This window comes from Mobula hypostoma, chromosome 3 (assembly GCF_963921235.1).
Source record: "Mobula hypostoma chromosome 3, sMobHyp1.1, whole genome shotgun sequence".
Classification (NCBI taxonomy): domain Eukaryota; kingdom Metazoa; phylum Chordata; class Chondrichthyes; order Myliobatiformes; family Myliobatidae; genus Mobula; species Mobula hypostoma.
In genome coordinates this window covers 25,284,519-25,305,698 of record NC_086099.1, presented here as the reverse complement: position 1 = coordinate 25,305,698, position 21,180 = coordinate 25,284,519, and the positions used below count along the sequence as shown (strand labels likewise).

Below are 21,180 nucleotides of genomic sequence, written 5' to 3'. Positions count from 1 at the left end.
ACAGGAAGTGGCGTAAGAGAGGGGCATCGACTGGATATCCGGTGGCAGTGAAGAAAGCGCCACGCTGCACTCGCGGTCTCTGGAAGAGTTGGCGGTGTTACTCGTCCACAGGTCAGCGATACCCGAGGATAGGGGTACGGAGGTTCGGGGGTATCCGAGGTCAACGTTACGCCGGGTCATTGTTACCTGTTACTCGGGGCAACGGTGCGCTGGGTCAGGGTTAGCCGGAGTCATCGGTAGTCGGGTCAGAGCTATGGGACAGGGTGACACAAGTCAGCGTTTTACGTGTACCTGTCAGATGGGCTGATGGAGCGAGGAATGCTCGGTACCTGACATTTCCCCATAATTGGGGGAAACAATGGTTGAAATAAAGGTGGGGGGAGGGAGTTGAAGGAAAATTCAAGGGTTCCCAACCTTTGATGGCCGGGGCCCATGGTACAAAGAAAGATTCAGAGCCCCTGCCCTAGAGGGTAGGAGGTGAGATGGAGCAAGTTAAGAAACGAAAGGAGGTATGGATTGTGTTTTGATGCGCTCAACTACAACATCGCTTTCCCTCATCAACCTTTCCTGTTGGTACTGTTGTCTGGGAAGGGTTCTAGTACATTGAAAGTAGTTCAGAGGAGGTTACGTAAATGCACAACTACAATGAGTGAGTTTTTGTCTGAGGAAAGGGTGCTCAGTGTATGTTAAATCAAGAAATGGGACGTGTTTAGAACAAGAAGCCTGCAGGTCATGATAGGATGGATGTGGAGAGGGTGTTTCCTTTCGTGGAGAAAAAAATAGGACTAGGAGCTGTCACCTATTTAATACAAATGAAGAGATTTTTCCTCCCTTCATGTTGCCCCACAGTTCCATAAACCCAGATTCAATCCTGATTTTTTTAATTCAGCATGGAATTTGTATCATGCCTTGTACCCCCTGGACTTTTCAACTCTTGTGGTTGTGTGAATTTCTTCCTGGTCCTCTATTCATGCACACCCTGAGAATGTGAAGGCTAGTAGGTTAATTGGCTGGTGTAAATTGCCCCTTCGGCGAAAGGATTTGTACTCAAACTCAGGGTGTTGATGGGAATGTTGGAAGAGTAAAATGGGTTAGTGTAGAAGTTCCAAGTAAATTTATTATCAAAGTACATGCGTCACCATATACAACCCTGAGATTCATTTTCTTGCAGGCATACTCAATAAATGCATATAGAATAATACACAATAGAATCAATGAAAGACTGCATCATCCTGAGAACGTGAGATGAGGAGTCCTTGAAAGTGAGCGTAGGAACGTTTCAGTAATGAGGCAAGTGAAGTTGAGTGAAGTTATCCCCTTTGGTTCAAGAGCCTAATGGTTGAGGTGTAATAACTGTTCCTGAACCTGGTGGTGCGAGTCCTGAGGCTCCTGTACCACCTTCCTGATGGCAGCAGCGAAAAGAGAGCATGACTTGGGTGGTGGGTGTCCCTGATGATGGATGCTGCTTTCCTGCGACAACACTCCACTTAAATGTGCTCAATGGTGGGAAAGGCTTTACCCTTGATGGACTGGGCGGTATCCACTACTTTTTGTAGGACTTTCTGTTCAAGAGCATTGGTGTTTCCATACTAGACTATGATGCAGCCAGTCAATATGCTCTCCACAACAAATCTGTGGAATTTTGTCACGGTGTTAGATGTCGTGCTGTATCTCCACAAACCCCAAAGAAAGTCGAGGTGCTGCCATGCTTTCATTGTAATTGTACTTGCATGCTGGGCCCAGGATAAGTTCTCCAAAATGTCAACCGAGGAATTTAAAGTTGCCGACCCTCTACACCTTTGATCCTCTGGTGAGGACTGATTCATGGACCTCTTGGAAATGGGTACTTGATGGTTGGTGTGGATTTGGTGGGCCATGAGGCCTGCAACTTTGTGGCTTGACTTAAAAAGTCATTGGATGGAGTCACTATTGAATCATACGAGTGGACCATTAATAGCTTGGTACCTCAGCAACCCTGTCAGCAAAATTCCCTATGCTCCATCCCACTCCACCCTGTCTACAACATTAAAACCAAGTTGCTTTCCCTCTTCTGTTCTGGTGAAGGGTTTCAGCATGAGATACTTAATTTTCCACAGGTGCTGCCTAACTTGCTGAGTTTTTCCAGGATTTCCTGATCTTGTTTTACATTGCTGCACTTTGCAGTTCTTTCATAACCATTCACTTTTCTGAATGGTCTGGGGCAGGTGATTCCAGAAAACTACTGGGGGGAACTGAAAGTGAATGGTGACTTGTGGCCAAATCAGAATGGTGCGTAACTTTGAGGGAGACCTACAAGTGGAAATGGTTTATTATTGTCACATAGCGAATCAGAGTCAGGTTTATTTCATGATATTTGACATAGGTCATTACATTTACTGTTTTGTGGGAGAAGTACAGTGCAATACATCAAAAATAGCTATAAAAATATATTAAAAAATAAACGAGTAGTGCAGAAAGAGAGTGGAATAGTGAGGTAGTATTCATGCATCCAAGGACAGTTCAGAAATCTGATAGCCCAAGATAAGTGAAATGCTTCTCTTGCACATGGTTCATAGAAAATAGGTAATTGCACAGTGCATTGAGGTTGTACAAGGTAAATCCTACAGGTCCTGATGAAGAGTCTCAGCTTGAAACATCATCTGTTTAATCCCCTCCATAGACGCTGCTTGACCTGCTGAATTCCTCCAGTACTTTGTGTCTGTTGCTCTGTATTTCCAAATCTGCTGAATCTCTTGTGTGTATGACAATGAGAGAGAGAGTGCAGTGCAGGTAGATGGTCAGATGCGAGATCATAATGAGTGGTTGTGTTCACATAGCCGCTCTTCTCATCCTTGTTGTTGATCAAGCCATTCTCGTCTTCTTCGTGATTAGTAAGGTCATCGAAGGTTACAGGGAGAGGCAGGAAAATAGGACTGAGGGGGTAATAAATCAGTCAGGGCTAATGTTCCCTCTAATTTTTAGTAGTCAGTGTGCACAAACATGTTGTGCAAATTGTTTTCCTGTGACACAAGTATGTGCGCACTGAATGCACACATGGCACAGTTTATGTAGGTTTACAAAATATTTGACATAAAACTGCACAGAATAACAACAAAATAATATACATATTTGTCACTCAGTTATTTTTATCTCTCTCCTGTCTTTGGCATTTACCCATTCTTTGTAAACTCTATCTAGACTAATAGAACTTGCATCCAATTGATAGCTTTTGATTCTTATTAACATATCCAAATGGCATTCACCTAAACGGTGCACCGTCCAAATGCAATTTACTTGCCAAATGACGCTTCAAAAAGTCAAGTTTCCAAATATCATCCCACTTCTTTCCACTAGCAAATTCGCCAGCAACTTTTGCATCACGTCATTACAAACAGATAATCCCAGTTTACGAATCATACATAAATGTTTCTCGTAGCTGAACGTTCATGACCTCATGAGCTTTCAGTGTAGCAGTTTCTACTATTTTGTTAAGCCATTCAACTTTAAACAAATTTGCAGTTCTTTCTTCACACCTTTGCTTCTTTTGAATTCGACATAGTGAATCAATATTTTTTTCAATAAAAATTTACTATCCAATAGTAAGCTATACCTATCTATAGGATTTGAAACAGATCTTTGTAAATTTTACGATATGAATACTGTCCACAAAATACGCAGCTGTGCAAACCGGAACAGGAAAGGTGAGGTGACGTAAATTAGTGATGTGCATTTTGGTATTTGAAAAACCGACTAACTAGTTAACAGAAACATTTAACTAAAAGATTATTTTCAATAAATATAATTATTAATTACTACATTATTTTAGGTAACTAACCTTTTGTGCGCACATTAATTTCCTTTGCTGGTTGAAAAATGTGTGTGCGTGCACACACGCGCACAGTTTAGAGGGAACATAGGTTAGGGCCAAATGGGCTAGTTCTGCTCATATGATTTATAGTCTGCTAGTTCTACTCATAGTCATGCCTGTGCACATTAATCTCATTTGCCCGCATTAAGAATGTATCCTTTTTTACCTCGCCTTTTTATATGTCTGCCTAAATATCTGTTAATCATAGTAATTGTATCTGACTCCACTACCACCTTTGCAAAAAAATACCTACAAAATATCCTCTTAAGATGTCCAACCTCTCACCTTAAGGCTTATGTCCCATATTCTGTCAGAGGAAAAAGATTTGACTGTCTAACCTATCTATTTATTATTTATTTATTCATTTTTTTCATTAATTTAAAGAAAACAGTGCTGCCCAGCAACCCAACTGTTTAACCCTGACATAATCACAGGACAAGTATGATATTAAGCCCCTCATAATCTTATCATCCCATCCTATTCCTGGCTTTTTCCTGTCTCGGCAATCTGTGTCTCTCACTTCCACCAATTCTGATGAAAAGATATTAGTTTCAAACATTAATTTAGTTTCCCTCTCCAATGATGCACCCTAACCTGATTTCTGTTTGTTAAACTCAAAAGAGTACATTGAAGTTAAGATTAGGAGAAGTAGCAAGAGTTTCAAAGAGCAGGAATTCTGTATTAGAGTCAATATTTAGGCTACATATTGATATGTCCCTAAAACAAAGTAGAATACTGAATACTTTGCTTCAGTATTCACTGCGAGAAAGGATCTTGGCAATTGTAGGGATGACTTACAGCGGACTGAAAAGCTTGAGCATGTAGATATTAAGAAAGAGGATGTGCTGGAGCTTTTGGAAAGCATCAAGTTGGATAAGTCACCAGGATATAGTGTTAATGGTAAGAGTCTTGACAGTGTGGAGGATCAGAGGGATCTTGGGGTCTGAGTTCATAGGACACTCAAAGCTGCTATGCAGGTTGACTCTGGTTAAGACGGCATACGGTGTATTGGCCTTCATCAACCGTGGGATTGAGTTTAGGAGCCGAGAGGCAATGTTACAGCTATATAGGACCCTGCTTAGACCCCACTTGGAGTACTGTGCTCAGTTCTGGTCGCCTCACTACAGAAAGGATGTGGAAACTATAGAAAGGGTGCAGAGAAGATTTAAAAATATGTTGCCTGGATTGGGGAGCATGCCTAATGAGAATGGGTTGAGTGAACTCGGCCTTTTCTCCTTGGAGCGACGGAGGATGAGAGGTGACCTGATAGAGGTGTATAAGATGATGAGAGGCATTGATCAAGTGGAAAGTGCAGAGGCTTTTTCCCAGGGTTGAAATGACTAGCGCAAGAGGGCACAGTTTTAAGGTGCTTGATAGTAGGTACAGAGCCGAAGTCAGGGGTAAGTTTTTTACACAAAGAGTGGCGAGTATGTGGAATGGGCTGCCGGCAGCAGTTGTAGATGTGTATGCAATAGGGTCTGCTCAGAGACTCCTGGATAGGTACATGGAGTTTAGGAAAATAAGAGGGCTATGGATAACCCTAGGTAACTTCTAAGGTAAGCCTAGTAATTTCTAAGGTAGGGACATGTTCGGCACAGCTTTGTGGGCCGAAGGTCCTGTATTGTGCTGTAGGTTTTCTATGTTTCTAGAATTTAAATTATCAGGCAATTTTCTTTTCAACTATGCCTGGAGAATGGACAGTAAGTGACTGTATAAACTTTGATACACTGTGTGTGCCGTTGTCCTCCAATCACTGCATTTTAATAGAGAAATCCCCCTGTGCTTGTGAGGAGTTTCTGCCTTCTTCCCCCTTCCTCTCCAGTCCCGATGAAGGGTCTCGTCCCAAAATGTCGACAGTTCATTCTCCTCCATAGATGCAGCTGAGTTCCTCAAGCATGTTGAGTGTGTTGAAATAGAGAAGCAGTGCATTTTTTTTTGTTTATTTGTCTTCAACTGCATAGTGGTATTTAACTTTTAAAGTATAAATCCTAGCATTGGCCTTTGCCTGCATGATTACAAATGTTAGCTCCTAGATCCAGTTCCAGTCTGGCAAAGATGCAATCAGTTTTGGTTCTGATGCCTCCATGAATTAATAACTCGTGGAATGGCTCCTTATGTGAGCTACTGGAGTAAGTGTTCCCAACCTGTGGTCCACAGATCCCCTGGTTAATGGTAGGGGTCCATAGCATAAAAAAGATTGGGGATCTTTATTCTAAAGGGTTCTCATGTCTGTGCTAGGGTTGAATCTAGGAAAGGACAAAATATAGCAAACACTTATAATAATTTTCAAATAACTTTGAAAGATATAAACTGAATTTTATAGATTTCCACTTCTATGCAAACAACTAATTTCATGTAGAATTACAAGTTCTGATTTTCATCTGTTTGGAATTGCAGGACGTTTTTTATAATGGAAAACTATAAGAAAACAAAAATCACAGAGCTGCCTTGTCCGCAGCCAATTGCCAACCTTCCAAAAGACACTATTGAAATGAAGGTGAAGGAAAGCAGCAAAATAAGAAATCTAGTGGGATATGCCATCGGCAAAATGGAATCAGACACTACCAAAGAGATCTTGTTCACCGGCACTGGGAAAGCTGTCAGTAAAGCAATCAGCTGTGTGGAAATCATGAAAAGAAGATTAAAAAACCTCTATCAAATTACGAAATTGTATTATAAACAGATTGAAGAACTCTGGGAACCTATTGTTTCTGAGGCAGGGTTAGATAGTTTAACTGTTAAAAGAAACATCCCTGCTATTTGCATCCTGTTGTCAAAAGACGAACTGCCCTCAAATGAGCTTGGTTACCAACCTCCTGGATCATTTGACGCTTTCTGGATACGCACTTTAAAAGAGGAGGCACTGGGGCAAAAGAAGAAACGAAGAGGCGGAGCAGGAATAGGCAGAGGGGGCAAACACCATGGTTCTGGAAGAGGGGAGAAGCCCAAGAAATCTCGGAGCTAAGGGTGGAAAATATAATAATCTACCATTTGAGGAATGTTATTTAATTATTATGCTTTATATAAAAAACTCTTTAAGAAACTTTCTTCAAGTTGTTTGGGTATTTTGTTTTGCAAATTCATTGTTATTATTTTATTGAAAACTTGAGATTCTGCTGATTAATTGGATCATTCTTCAAGATCAGTAAATTTGGGCTGGGAGTGGCATGAAAGCAGTGGTTCCCATCCTGGGGTGCACAGACCCCTCGGATAGTGGCAGGGGATCCATGGCATGAAAAAGGTTGGGAACCCTTGCACTGGAGCTTTATAACATTTTTACAGTAGATCAGGTCAGGGCTGTCACGGTAGCATAGCAGTTAGCACAACAGTTAACAATCTCAGGGACCTGGGTTCAATTCCCACTGCTGCCTGTAAGGAGTTTGAATGTTCTCTGCGTGTGTTTCCTCCAGGTGCTCCAGATTTCTGCATCATCAATGAGGATGGGCGAGGTTCCGGAGGAGTGGAGGTTTGCGAATGTTGTTCCCTTATTCAAGGAAGGGAGTAGAGATGGCCCAGGAAATTAAAGGCCAGTGAGTCTTACTTCAGTGGTTGGTAAGTTGATGGAGAAGATCCTGAGCGGCAGGATTTATGAACAGTTGGAGAGGCATAATATGATTAGGAGTAGTCAGCATGACTTTGTCAAAGACAGGTTGTGCCTTACGAGCCTGATTGAATTTTTTGAGGATGTGACTAAACACATTGATGAATGTAGAGCTGTAGATGTAGTGTGTATGGATCTCAGTAAGGCATTTGATAAGGTATCCCATGCAAGGCTTACTGAGAAAGTAAGGAGGCATGGGATCCAAGGGGACATTGCTTTGTGGATCCAGAACTGGCTTGCCCACAGAAGGCAAAGAGTGGTTGTAGAGGGGTCATATTCTGCATTGAGGCCCGTGACCAGTGGTATGCCTCAGGGATCTGTTCTGAGACCCCTAATCTTTGTGATTTTTATAAATGACCTGGATGAGGAAGTGGAGGGATGGGTTAGTAAATTTGCTGATGATACAAAGGTTGGGAGAGTTGTGGATAGTGTGGAGGGCTGTCAGAGGTTACAACGGGACATTGATAGGATGCAAAACTGGGCTGACAAGTGGCAAATGGAGTTCAACCTGGATAGGTTCATTTTGGTGGGTCAAATACGATGGCAGAATATAGCATTAACGGTAAGACTCTTGGCAGTGTGAAGGATCAGAGGGATCTGGGGGTCCAAGTCCAGAGGGCACTCAAAGCTGCTATGCAGGTTGACTGTGGTTCAGAAGGCATAAGGTGCATTGGCCTTCATCAATCGTGGTATTGAGTTTAAGAGGTAATGTTGCAGCTATATAGGACCCTGGTCAGACCCCACTTAGAGTACTGTGCTCAATTCTGGTCACCTCACTACAGGGAGGACGTGGAAGCCGTAGAAAGGGTGCAGAGGAGATTTACAAGGATGTTGCCTGGATTGGGGAGCATGCCTTATGAGAATAGGTTCAGTGAATTCGGCCTTTTCTCCTTGGAGCGACTGAGGATGAGAGGTGTACAAGATATTGAGAGTTGTTGATCGTGTGGATAGTCAGAGGCTTTTCCCCAGGGCTGAAATAGCTAGCATGAGAGGGCATCGTTTTAAAGTTCTTGGAAGTAGGTACAGAGGAGATGTCGGGTAAGTTTTATGTAGAGAATGCGTGGAATGTGCTGCCGGCAGCGGTGGTGGAGGCGGAAACAATAGGGTTTTTTAAGAGACTCCTGGATGGCTACATGGAGCTTAGAAAAATAGAGGGCTAGAGGTAAAGCCTAGATAGTTCTAAGGTAGGGACATGTTCGGCACAGCTTTGTGGGCCGAAGGGCCTGTGTTGTGCCGTAGGTTTTCTGTGTTTCTCCTGCCGTCCTGGTTGGTAGGGTAATTGGTTATTATAACTTGTCCTGTGATTGGGCTAGCTTTAAATCGGGGGATTGATAGGTGGCTCGAAGGGCCTATTCTGCTCTATATCTCAATAAATAAATTTCATCTGATATCTAGATGCATGATACATCATATAGCAATTACAATTACAACACTTCACTGATTCCCCTCCAGTTGCACTGTAAACCAGACCTGCTGAGACAGATTGTAGGATCTGTACTGATAGCTGGGTAAGCTCACTTGAACTCATGGAATCAAATCTATAATGTTCTTAAGTTTTATGCCTTGGATGAGCTTAATGTAATTGCCAGCTGAGCCATTGGGGAATCTATTTCCAGCATCTCATTTTTAAGTCAAATGACCTTTTTTTTCCCGAAACATTGTGTTTTGTGAGTTGCTGTGATTGCTGTCAAATTGCAGTGCTGTTCTCACAGGTAATTTGTTGCACAATTTTGCAACATCAGCTTTTTTCAAATGTCATATCAAGTGCCATCATAATGCCAAAAGATAGCTGCAACATATATACAGCAAAATTATTCACTTTCCTCCTGAAACAAGGCATATCTTTGTATCTTGCAAACCATTAACAAAATAAATCTCAGGTGTCTGACCTTGAAAGTGCAATTGATTCACATATCTTGGAGTGAACTATTATAGTTCCCTTGATCATGATTATTTGTGACATTTTATATTTCTATCACACTTGATATTTTCTAACCTGCATTAAGATACTGCAGTAAGAAATTGAGCTATGATTTTCTCATCCCTTAACAGAATATGAGCCAAGATTAAAGGTTAACCTTACAAGTAGAGTCAGTGGTGAGGAAGGCAAATGCAATGTTCGCATTCATTTCAAGAGGTCTAGAATACAAGAGCAGGGACGTGATGCTGAGGTTTTATAAGGCACTGGTGAGGCCTCGCCTTGAGTGTTGTGAACAGTTCTGGGCTCCTCATCTAAGAAAAGATGTGCTGGCATTGGAAAGGGTTCAGAAGAGGTTCACAAGGATGAATCTGGGAATGAAAGGGTTATCATATGGGGAACATTTGATGGCTATGTATCTGTACACACCGGAATTTAGGAGGATGAGGGGGAATCTCATTGAAACCTTTCGATAGTTGAAAGGCCTAGACAGAGTAAATGTGGAAAGAATGTTTCCCATAGTGGGAGAGTCTAGGACAGGAGGGCACAATCCCAGGATAGAGGGGCGTCCATTTAAAACAGAGTTGCGGAGAAATTTCTTTACCCAGAGGGTGGTGAATTTGTGGAATTTATTACCACAGGCAGCTGTGGAAACCAGGTCACTGGGTGCTTTCAAGGCAGTGCTTGATTGGACATGGCATCAAAAGTTATGGGGAGAAGGCTGAGGAAGGGAAAATAAAAGATCAGCCATGGTTGAATGGCAGCGAAGACTCGAGTGGCCAAATTGCCTTATTCTGCTCCTATGTCTTAAGGTCTAAAATAGGTTGTTGTTGTTGTTCGTCCATTGTACGTCGATGAGGACCTCGACACCATTATTGATGGTGTCGAGACTAGCGCGTGACTTGGATTTAAGTGAGGGAGAGTTGCGCAGCATCAGCCTCACTCTCTCTTCCCAATTCCCATCTGTGGATCCAGTGGCAAGACAGAGTCGAGACGGCTGGAGATGGGACTAGGTGCAGTGGATGACCAGGACGTATTCTGTGTCTTGTCGTGCTCTACACGTTCCACGACGCTTGCAGAGACCGCCTTCTTGACCGTTGGACCTTCCATTGGTCTCGTCTGCTCAATCCGCCGGTGTCTGTCTTCACATGCTGGGATAGACAACTCCTTATCTCACCGAGGGTTTGAGACCCGTCGGCTACCCTCACCTGGTTTAGCCGGCTTGTCGAAGCCGTTGCCCGGGGTGTGGCCACTGTCGCATGCAAACAGCTACGGGGAGCCACAGGTGAGAGCTGAGTGCCAGGTGGGGACCAAAGGTGGACTAACCACCTTGAAAAGGATGCGACATGTTACCCCACCAGAGGTGCTAGCCCTCCCTGACACCCCATAATTACTAAAATAGGTAAGGAATGGAACATGAGCAGAGATCAGAGACTCCTTTGAAACTAAAGAATGCTTATAATTTGATTTTAATGATATATTAAGCATTCTTCGCAGTAATGAAGCCAGCTAGAAGTGCTAAATTTTAATACAGTACACATTTTAATGTGAGCATATTATAGTTAAGTACTTTGCAGCTGTAGATTTGTATCTTTCTTGAATATTCCTAGGGACCCAAGTCATTCATCCCAAAAGAACACACTGCAATAGTCTATTCAAAGGTTCAAAGATCCAATTTAATATCAGAGAAATGTATACAATTTACATCCTGTAATGCTTTTTCTTCGTAAACATCCACGAAAATAGAGGAATGCCCAAAGAGTGAACGACAGTTAAATGTTAGAACCCCAAAGTCCCCCCAGCTCCCCTCCCTCCTGCGTGTAAGCGGCAGCAAGCAACTGTTCTCCCTCCCCCCCACCGGCAAAAGAAAGTATTGGCACTCACCACTGAGCAAAGCAGCAGCAAAGGCACAGACTTGCAGTTACCCCAAAGACTTCACGTTTCACCCGTTACACGACATACCACAGGCTCGCTCTCTCTCCCCAATAAGGGAGTAGGAGGTGTCTCCGTTTTCCCGGCAAGATAGGTCAGATTTCAGCCTTGAAATCTGATCCATCTCTCTCTCTCTCTTCGCTGCTGCCATCAGGTGGATGGTGCAGAAGTCTCCGGTCCATGCTGCCAGGTTCAGGAGTAGATGTTGCCCTGCAGCCATCGGGCTCCTGGAGCAGCTTCACCTGCTGCCCTAAGCACTGAACTGAGTCCACAGCTGTCGCCTGCAGCCATCGGGCTCCTGGGCCGGTTTCGCTCACTGGCCTCAGCACTAAGCTGGATTCTTGTGGCTTCGATGGTGTTTCTTTGTTTTGTGGCTACCTGTAAGAAGATGAATCTCAAGGTTTTATATGGTATATAAGCTTTGATAATGTACTTTGAACTTTGTAGTAGTATCTTCAAAGCCTGGCATATCGTACAACAAGAAATAGTTGTGTGGTCAGCATTAGGTTCTCCATTTAAGTTGATATCTATGAGGTTTTGTTAGTTAATGTTTGGAATGTCCTCATATCATTTGCAAGTTGACCCTAATTTAACTATTTGAGATACTGTCACTAACAAGGAAAACTGCAGATGCTGGAAATCCAAGCAACACACACACACACACACACACACACACACACACACGCCAGGCCAGGCAGCATATAGGAAAAGAACACAGTCGACATTTTGGGCCAAAACATGAGGATGTTCTGCAGGCCCATGATGCAAAAAACACATTTTGCTGTATGTTTCGATGTACATGTGACAAATAAAACTAATCTTTTCTACTTACCTACTCACCTATTCACTCACTCACTCGCTGCAATTTTATCTTGATTTATGTGCAGATAGCATAGAGATAGGGCCTTTACCGCACCCATTCTGAGATCATGAAGTACCTCTCTGTATTACCATTCCCACCCCCCAACAATTCTAGTTTAAACTTTCCCCAGTAGCCTTAGCAAACCTCCCCGCCAGGATATTGGTCCCCCCCGGATTCAAGTGCAACCCATCCTTTTTGTACAGGTCACACCTGCCCCAAAAGATGTCCCAATGATCCAGAAATCTGAATCCCTGCCCCCTGCTCCAATCCCTCAGCCACGCATTTATCCTCCACCTCATTCTATTCCTATACTCACTGTCACGTGGCACAGGCAGTAATCCCGAGATTACTACCTTTGTGGTCCTGCTTCTCAACTTCCTTCCTAACTCCTTGTAGTCTGTTTTCAGGACCTCTTCCCTTTTCTGACCTATGTCATTGGTACTAATATGTACCACGACTTCTGGCTGTTCTCCCTCCCACTGCAGGATGTCGTGGACGCAATCTGAAACATCCCGGACCCTGGCACATGGGAGGCAAACTACCATCCGAGTTTCTTTCCTGTGTCCACAGAATCGCCTGTCTGACCCCCTAACTATAGAGTCCCCTATCACTACTGCCTTTCTCTTCCTTTCCCTACCCTTCTGAGCCACAGGGCCAGACTCTGTGCCAGAGGCACAGCCACTGTCAGTTCCCCCAGGTAGGCTGTTCCCCCCCCCCCAACAGTACTCAAACAGGAGTACTTATTGTCAAGGGGTACAGCCACAGGGGTAGTCCCTAGTACCTGACTCTTCCCCTTCCCTCACCTGACTGTTACCCACTGGTCTGTCTTCCGTGGCCCCAGTGTGACCACTTGCTTATAATTCCTTTCTATCACCTCCTCGCTCTCCCTGACCAGACGGAGGTCATGGAGCTGCATCTCCAGTTCCCTAACGCTGTCCCTTAGGAGCTGCAGCTCGACACACCGGGTGCAGATATAGCCGTTTGGGAGGCTGGGAGACTCCAGGACCTCCCACATCTGACATCGAGCACAGAACACTGGCCTCACACACATAGTACTCCCTTCCCACAATTAACACAGGTAAACCTACCTCACCTCGTTACCACCTAAGCCCGTTGAGCCAAAGCCCTATCACTCTGCTACCTCTCACTCCGCTACCTGCTCCAAACGCTGCCCACTGGATATGGCGGTCTTCTTTTTAATCTTTTCCTGCTCTACTGGCTGACATCATGCGCCTGTGCAGTCTTGCCTCTCTTTACCCCGAGTAGTAAAAATGCCCTTGCTCCGGTAATCTTTAGCCGTTCACTCGCAGCCTTCTTGCTCCGAATCCAATAATAGGTCAAACACGGGCCACTAGGACGAGCAGGGCAGGTGCTATTGTTAGAATGGATCATTTGGGCCAAAAGGCCTGTTCCTATACTGTATTACTCTATGAATAAACCCATGCTGTATATTTATAAGCAATTCTACTATGGGGTAAAGTTTACTATTGTCTACCCCATCCATGGCAAGAATCCAAGAATTTTCCATTTACTACATCATGTTTAAAAATTAATTTAATCGCACAAGGCCATTAGATTTTGAAAATGTGATCTCAAACAAAACACCTTTTTGGTATAAAGTTGCCAGTGGAATTATTCTGCACATTGTAGACAAAATCTAGCAGCCTCCAGTGAGGATGTGGAGCATATGACCGCTTGGGTTAGTAACATTTTGAGGTAATACTCTGAAATGATTCTTTTTCAATGAACAATACTGCCATATTGTTAAATACAAAGTGAGAAGACTTGATGTGCACAAACCTACTATTTGAGCAAAACAGATGTAATACACAGTGACTGGAGTGTTTCTCTCAGTCTGGAGGGGTGTGACACACTGGAACCCTGTTAAGCCCATTATCCACAGTTGAATGAATCAAAGCCATTTTACATGATGGATCTCCCTCTCGCTGCTGCCGGAGGGAAGTGTAGGAGTCTTGGGCCCCAGGCTGCAAGGTTCAGTCACGCTTTGTGATCGTGTGACTCTGATGTTTAACGTCCATGGTTCTGAATGCACTCCACGGCTGGGCACTCATTTTATGGGGATCTCTGTCGTTCATGTTCCATGTGTTTCTGATGGCTCTTTTATGCTATTTGTGCAATTTGGTCAGGGCACTTTGGTGTGGAATTGTCCCTGTGGTTGTAGCCTGCAGTCATCAACACAGAGCTAAACTGAACTATCTGGGTGGCTGTCACTACTGGACCGTTTCAGGATGACTGCAGTTTGATGTTTAATATTCTGTGGGTTATTTGCTCACTTTTTGCTGTTTGCACCATTTGCTCTTGTTTCACACTTTGGGTGTTTGATGTTTTCTTTAAACTGGTCCCATGGTGTTCCTTGTTTCGTGGCTGCCTGCAACGGGGGGGGATGAATATCAGGTTTGTATACTGTATACATACTTCGATAATAAATGTCCTTCGAAACTTTGAAATGGCCTCCTGGACTAGAGTTTAATTCCAACATTTCACAGAGATTACTGTCTTCATTCTTAAGATGGATTTCATTTGACGACACAGAAAGCACCCCAACCAAACTGGCAATGCATCTGCTGAGATACTTGAGTGTGTGGGCCACTTTCAAGCTGGTAAACTAGCTGACTAACTGGTCATGCCACCGGACATGTCCAAGTTTGCTTTATTCTCCGGTTCTCCAGTTTGAACGAGGAACTTTAAATGAGATGGAAAGCTAACTTTCTATGTAAATCTCTAACTACCTTCTTGATTAAATAATTTGGTCACCTACCTTCAATACTCCCATAGCTTAGTATGAAATACAGTTTTGTGATATTGCTGTGTTAGAATTTGATGTATGTTAAAGGAATTAATTAAAATGTAGATACCTTTTGTGTGAGTTTCTTGCATAAGCTGTGAACAAGTCCTGATGAAGGGTCTCAACCTGAAACGTCAACTCTTTATTCCTTTCAATAGATGCTGCCTGGCCTGCTGAGTTTCTCCAGCTTTTTCTGTGTGCTACTCTGGATTTCCAGCATCAGCAGAATCTCTTGTGTTTATGTAAACAAGAATGCTTTGTTGAATATTTTAATATTATTTCTGATTGTTACACCATAAAGTATTGGTTTATTGATTTATTATTGTGACAGGTACTAAGATACAGTGAAAAGCTTGCTATGCATGCTGCTTATAGAGTTCAAATCATTGCACAGTGCACTGAGGTAGAATAACAAAACAAATCAATGCAGAACAGAATGTAAAAGTGACTGTAGAAGTGCAGAGCAGGGAAATGATAAAGTACAAGATCATGACAAAGTATATTGTGAGGTCAAGAGTGCATTCTATCTTACATGAGGTTCATTCAAGAGGCTGATAACAGAGGGATAGACACTGTCCTGGAGTCTGGCGGTGCCTGCTTTCAAGCTTTTGAATCTTCTGCCTGAAGGGAGAGGGCAGAAGAGAGAGTGTCCAGTGTGGGTGGGGTCTTTGATTATTCTAGATGCTTTACTGAGGGAGCGAGAAGTGGAGACAGAGTCCACAGAGGAGAATATGAACAATATAGTATTGTGACAGGACCTTCTACTGGCATTGATCTGCCCAGGCAAACAGTCTAACTCTGTAAATAGATCAGAATATAACCTGCTGCTAAAGAGCTGAGAAAAATTAAAGTTGGTGAAGCCAGGCCCGGGGCTTAGCTGGCTGTCAAAACAGTCAGGAATAATTAATGTCTTTGAATAAACATAAGAAATTCTGCAAATGCTGGAAATCCAAAGCAACACATACGAAATGATGGAGAAATCCAGCAGGTCTGACAGCATCTAAGCAAATGAATAAACAGTTGATGTTGAATATGCCTGGCATTCACAAAGTGTGAAGAAATAATGTTACCGATGGAAAAACAGAAACTATCCCATCATGGCAATTAGCAAATGTAAACTGATTGAGCAGATGTGAGTAAAGACTGCTAGCATTAGTAATAGTTCCCATAGTACTTTCAATTTCTGTTATCTTTAAAACAGTCCTCCTTCAGGAACATAGGCGAAGCCCAGTGTCAGAGCCCAGTCGGCAAACCGCAGCTAAGAGCAGCCAGCAAGCTCACTCTCCACAGTTTGCAGAAAGAGAGAGAGAGAGAAAGATTATGAGAATACGCCCCAACTGATGACGAACAGCGTGCCAAATGCCTTCTCCAACACCCTGTCTATCCTTGTCATTGCTTTGTGTGAACTTTCTACTTTTAGGTCCCTCTATTCCATATCTCTCCTAAGCACCCTACCATTCACTGTATGAGTCCTACCCTGGTGTGATCTCTCATATTGAAATACCTCACGTTTATTGGAATTCAAAGCCATTTGCTAATCCTCAGCCAAGATCTCCCTGTAGTTTCTCCTAACCCTCTACACCATCTACAACATCACTTATTTTAGTATTATCCTCAGACTTCGTAACCATGTCTTGTACATTCACATTTATCAAAGTTGCTGGTGAACGCAGCAGGCCAGGCAGCATCTCTAGGAAGAGGTACAGTCGACGTTTCAGACCGAGACCCTTCACCAGTCCCGACGAAGGGTCTCGGCCTGAAACATCGACTGTACCTCTTCCTATAGATCCTGCCTGGCCTGCTGCGTTCACCAGCAACTTTGATGTGTGTTGCTTGAATTTCCAGCATCTGCAGAATTCCTCCTGTTTACATTCACATTTAAATGGTTTATATACACTACAAACAACAAATGTCCCTGAATCGACCCCTGTGGTACAGCACTAGACGGTCTTCCAGTCTGGGAAACAATGCTCGACCATCTTTCTCTGCTTCATACCCAAGCACCAGTTTTGAATCCAATTAGCTATAGGCCCCTAGGTCCAATGCAATCTGACCTTCCAGACTAACCTGCCTTGAGGGACCTTGTCAAATACTAAGCTAAAGTATATATACACCCAACATCCACTGCCCTACCCTTATCCATTGTCTTGGTAACACCCAGAAGAACTCTAAAGATTTTGTCAGACATAATTTCTGACGCACAACACCATGCTTCCTGTCCTGAATTAGACCCTGTCTTGCCAAACGTGGATGGATCCTATCCCTCAGAATACCCTGTAGCAAGTTGCCTGACACTGATATCAGACTCATCTATGTTTCTATTTCTCTGAAGATTTTACAATTTTGAATTCCTTGATCAATTCACCTTTTCATTTTCTCTGTTACAGAATGAATCCATTATAAAATCTATTGCAGAATAAATCTATTATCTAATTATAATCCTAATCTTTTCTCTCCCTTGTGCCTCATCAAATTCTTAATTTTCTTCATAGGCACTGATGTACTGTCATGTGCAATCCATACATGTACTAGCACGTGGCAAGATAGGGAATGGAATTAAATCACAAACGAGGAATCCTGCAGATGCTGCAAATCCAAGCAACACACACAAAATGCTGGAGGAATTCAGCAGGCCAGGCAGCATCTATGGAAAAGATGGATCTGTACAACATGTATGGATATTGTATATTTGGACTTTCAGAAGGCCTTTGACAAAGTGCCACACGTGAGGCTGCTTACCAAGTTAAGAGCCCTTGGTATTACAGGAAAGTTACGAACATGGTTAGAGTATTGGCTGATTGGTAGGAGGCAGCGAGTGGGAATAAAAGAATCCTTTTTTGATTGGCTGCCAGTGACTAGTGATGTTCTGCAGGGGTCGGTGTAGGGACCACTTCTTTTTATGCTGTATACCAATGATTTAGATGATGGAATAGATGGCTTTGTTGCCAAGTTTGCAGATGATACAAAGATTGGTGGAGGGGCAGGTAGTGTTGAGGAAATAGGTAGGATGCCGAAGGATTTAGATAGATTAGGAGAATGGGCAGGGAAGTGGCAAATGAAATACAGTGTTGGAAAATGCACGGTCATGCACTTTGGTAGTAGAAATAAATGTGCGGACTATTTTCTAAACAGGAAGAAAATCCAAAAATATGAGATGCAGAGAGACTTGAGAGTCCTTGTGCAGAACACCCTGAAGGTTAGCTTGCAGGTTGAGTCGGTGGTGAGGAAGGCAAATGCCATACAGTATTAGCATTCATTTCAAGAAATCTAGAATACAAGAGCAAGGATGTGATGCTGAGGCTTTATAAGGCACTGATGAGGTGTCACCTTGAGTATTGTGAACAGTTTTGGGCCCCTCATCTTAGAAAAGATGTGCTGGCATTGGAGAGGGTCCAGAGGAGGTTCATGGGGATGATTCCAGGAATGAAAGGGTTATCACATGAGGGACGTTTGATGGCTCTGGGTTTGTACTCGCCGGACTTCAGAAGGATGAGGGGAGATCACTTTTGAATGTTGAAAGGCCTAGACAGCGTAGATATGGAAAGGATGATTCCCATGGTGGTAGTGTCTCGGACAAGGGGGCACAACCTCAGGATAGAGGGGCACATCTTTCAAAACAGATGTGGAGAAATTTCTTTAGTGAAAAGGGTCAATTTGTGGAATTTGTTGCCACATACAGCTGTGGAGGCCAGGTCACTTGGTGTACTTAAGGCAGAGATTAATAGGTTCTTGATTCTACATGGCATCAAAGGTTACGGGGAAAAGGCCGGGAACTGGGGTTGAGGAGATAAAAAAAAAGGATCAGCCATGACTGACTGACAGAGCAGACTCGATGGGCCAGATGACCTAATTCTGCTTCTGCGTCCTATGGCCTAAAAGGCACAGTCGACATTTTGGGCCAAGACTCTCAGCGTGTGAGTTGAATAGAATTAAAGGTCAATTGAATTAATATATTTGTTATTAATTCAGAGACATTAAAAATACAATGCTACTGGGAGGAAGATGGATTACCTTTCAGGCAAGCTTGTCCTCGCCCATCCAGGAACAGGAGAAAAACAGCACAAATTAAAATCCATTTCAAAAACTCCAATCATTCCTATGAAAACCTGATCTGAAAGCGAAGTGAATTTCATATTAATATGTGATGAAACAATTTATTTTCAGCATTTGAATTATGCGAGGGATCTTACTATCATCAGTCTGATGGTTTGGGTCATTTGTTTGCCCAGGGAAGAAACCTCCTGCCCCTGCTCTTTGCAGGTCTCCCTCCCATCCACCCACTGAGCAGGTGTGAGTGTAGTGTCCTCTACTGGGTATTGTCGGTGCAAAAGCACTGACCTCCCCGTGCATTTACATCAGAATGAAAAATGACCTCATCACTTGTTCAATGTCTACCCGTAGTCTCAGACACGTAGTTGTGCAGAGCAAAATTATGAAAAGATTCAGAAAATGGAAGAAGCCCATATTTCATTCTAAGTAGAGTGATGGTTTAGTGAACAGTTCCAACTGGATTATCCCTGCTTTTATATTCTATTCCGTATGTTGTCTTAACCATTTTATCCATACAGTACTGTGCAAAAGTCTTAGGCACATATATATAGCTAGGGTGCCTAAGACTTTTGCATAGTACTGTGGTAATTTTATGTATTGCACTGCACAGCTGCCGCAAAAGGGGAAAAAAAAACAAATTTCATGTCATATGTGACTAACGATAAACATGATTCTGATATGGGTCTCCATAGTGGACTGAAAGGGGGAAGGAGGTAAGGAGAGGGGAATCATAGTGGGTAAAGGGGAAGGGAGAAGAGGGTGAGCAGGAAGCACTGCAGAGACATTCTGTACTGATCAATGACCTTGCCCAGGGTGTCTCAGGGTTGGATGTGTCAGCACCCGCACTACTCACCCCGCCCCACCCCTGGCACTCCGCAATCTTTCTCTACTACTTGACCTACATCCCTCCCATGGTGCTCCACCCTCACCATTCCCAACATCCTTTTCTCCCGCCAGATTTACACACTTGTTCTCCGCTCCACCTTGACTAATACAGTGCTGTGCAAAAGTCTTAGGCACCCAACCTCTATATACGTGCCAAAGACTTTTGCACAGTCCTGAATGTCCTCCCTTCAGGAATCAGTGAACATACACGGCAAAATCCCTCTGTTGTTGCCTTGGATTATTCTTTCAAAAGCATTATTTATATTTCACACATCTGAGTGCCATATTTTCTCTTCATTTGACCAAATCCATTGATATCTTCTTGAAATCATTAACTTTCTTTTCACTTTCAATCACATTCCAGAATTGGTGTCATCTGCTAACTTCTTAGTCATGATCCATCCCACCTTTAAATCATTTCATTAAGCTGAACAATGGAAACTTTATACTGAAGTTCAGACACCTTTCTGGATACAGGCATGCAGTCACTCAAGCTCCTGATAACTACTACCCTTTCCTTTCTTCATTGAAGATCATTTCAGATCTAACTTGCCAATTCCCTTTAGATTTCTTAGGCTATTACATTTTTCATGAAGATAAAATAAAGAGGTGTAGGGTAACATTGTTGGTGGAATTGTACATAACCCATAACTACCAGCATTGGGTTGGGGTTTCACTTTCAGAGGCTGGTCTGACATGATGATGTTGTTATGTAAAGTGTTTTTAGTGTGCTTTGTGTTCAGTGTTTTGTTTTGATGTTCATTAATTGAGTTGCGACAGCTTTTCTGAAACATAAAATGCCTCCAACGTCTTATTTGCAAAAACCTACATTGGTGATCCCGATGCTGTTGGACAATTCCAGAGTTATTGAACATGGCAGCCAATGCAGTTGCTTTGAAACTGCTATCGCTTAGTTTGTACAAGCTGAGGCCTAGTTTGCTTTGCGAGAAACCTCCGCCGACAGCACCAAGTGTTCCTATGTAGTACAGTCACTCAGTAATTCCATGGCTACTAAGGTCGTGAGTCTACTAGAACACCTTCCTGAATACAATAAATTCCAATCCCTAAACATGATAAATACTCACGTTTTACAGGCTTTTATACTATTGGAGCCCGAGTGTCCCCAACAGTTGCTCTCCTTAACAAATTTCGGCGATGCAAGGCCTTCAGAGCTAATGGACCACTTGCTGTCTCTTCTGGGAGATCACCATCCTTGTTTTATTTTTAAAGATCTCTTCACGCAGCAAATGGCACATCACGTTTGCAAAGCCCTTGCTAA

General features: G+C 43.1%; 1 protein-coding gene across 2 annotated transcripts; it reads left to right on the top strand.

Annotated features, from left to right (window-relative positions):
• The first annotated feature begins 22 nt into the window (after window positions 1-22).
• rpp25l (ribonuclease P/MRP 25 subunit-like) lies at window positions 23-6,889 on the top strand. Of its 2 annotated transcripts, none has more exons than XM_063042786.1 (2): window positions 23-111; window positions 6,245-6,889. In XM_063042786.1, exon 2 carries the CDS (start codon window positions 6,258-6,260, stop codon window positions 6,810-6,812), a length of 555 nt encoding a protein of 184 aa, XP_062898856.1. In that variant the 5' UTR covers window positions 23-111; window positions 6,245-6,257; the 3' UTR covers window positions 6,813-6,889. The 2 variants fall into 2 exon arrangements, with proteins under 2 accessions (XP_062898856.1, XP_062898857.1); XM_063042787.1 differs by having other exon boundaries at window positions 44-134.
• Window positions 6,890-21,180: the final 14,291 nt, after the last annotated feature.

Excerpts from the sequence above, each read along its gene's own strand:
- rpp25l (XM_063042786.1), top strand. The coding sequence starts at position 6,258 with ATGGAAAACTATAAGAAAACAAAAATCACAGAGCTGCCTTGTCCGCAG.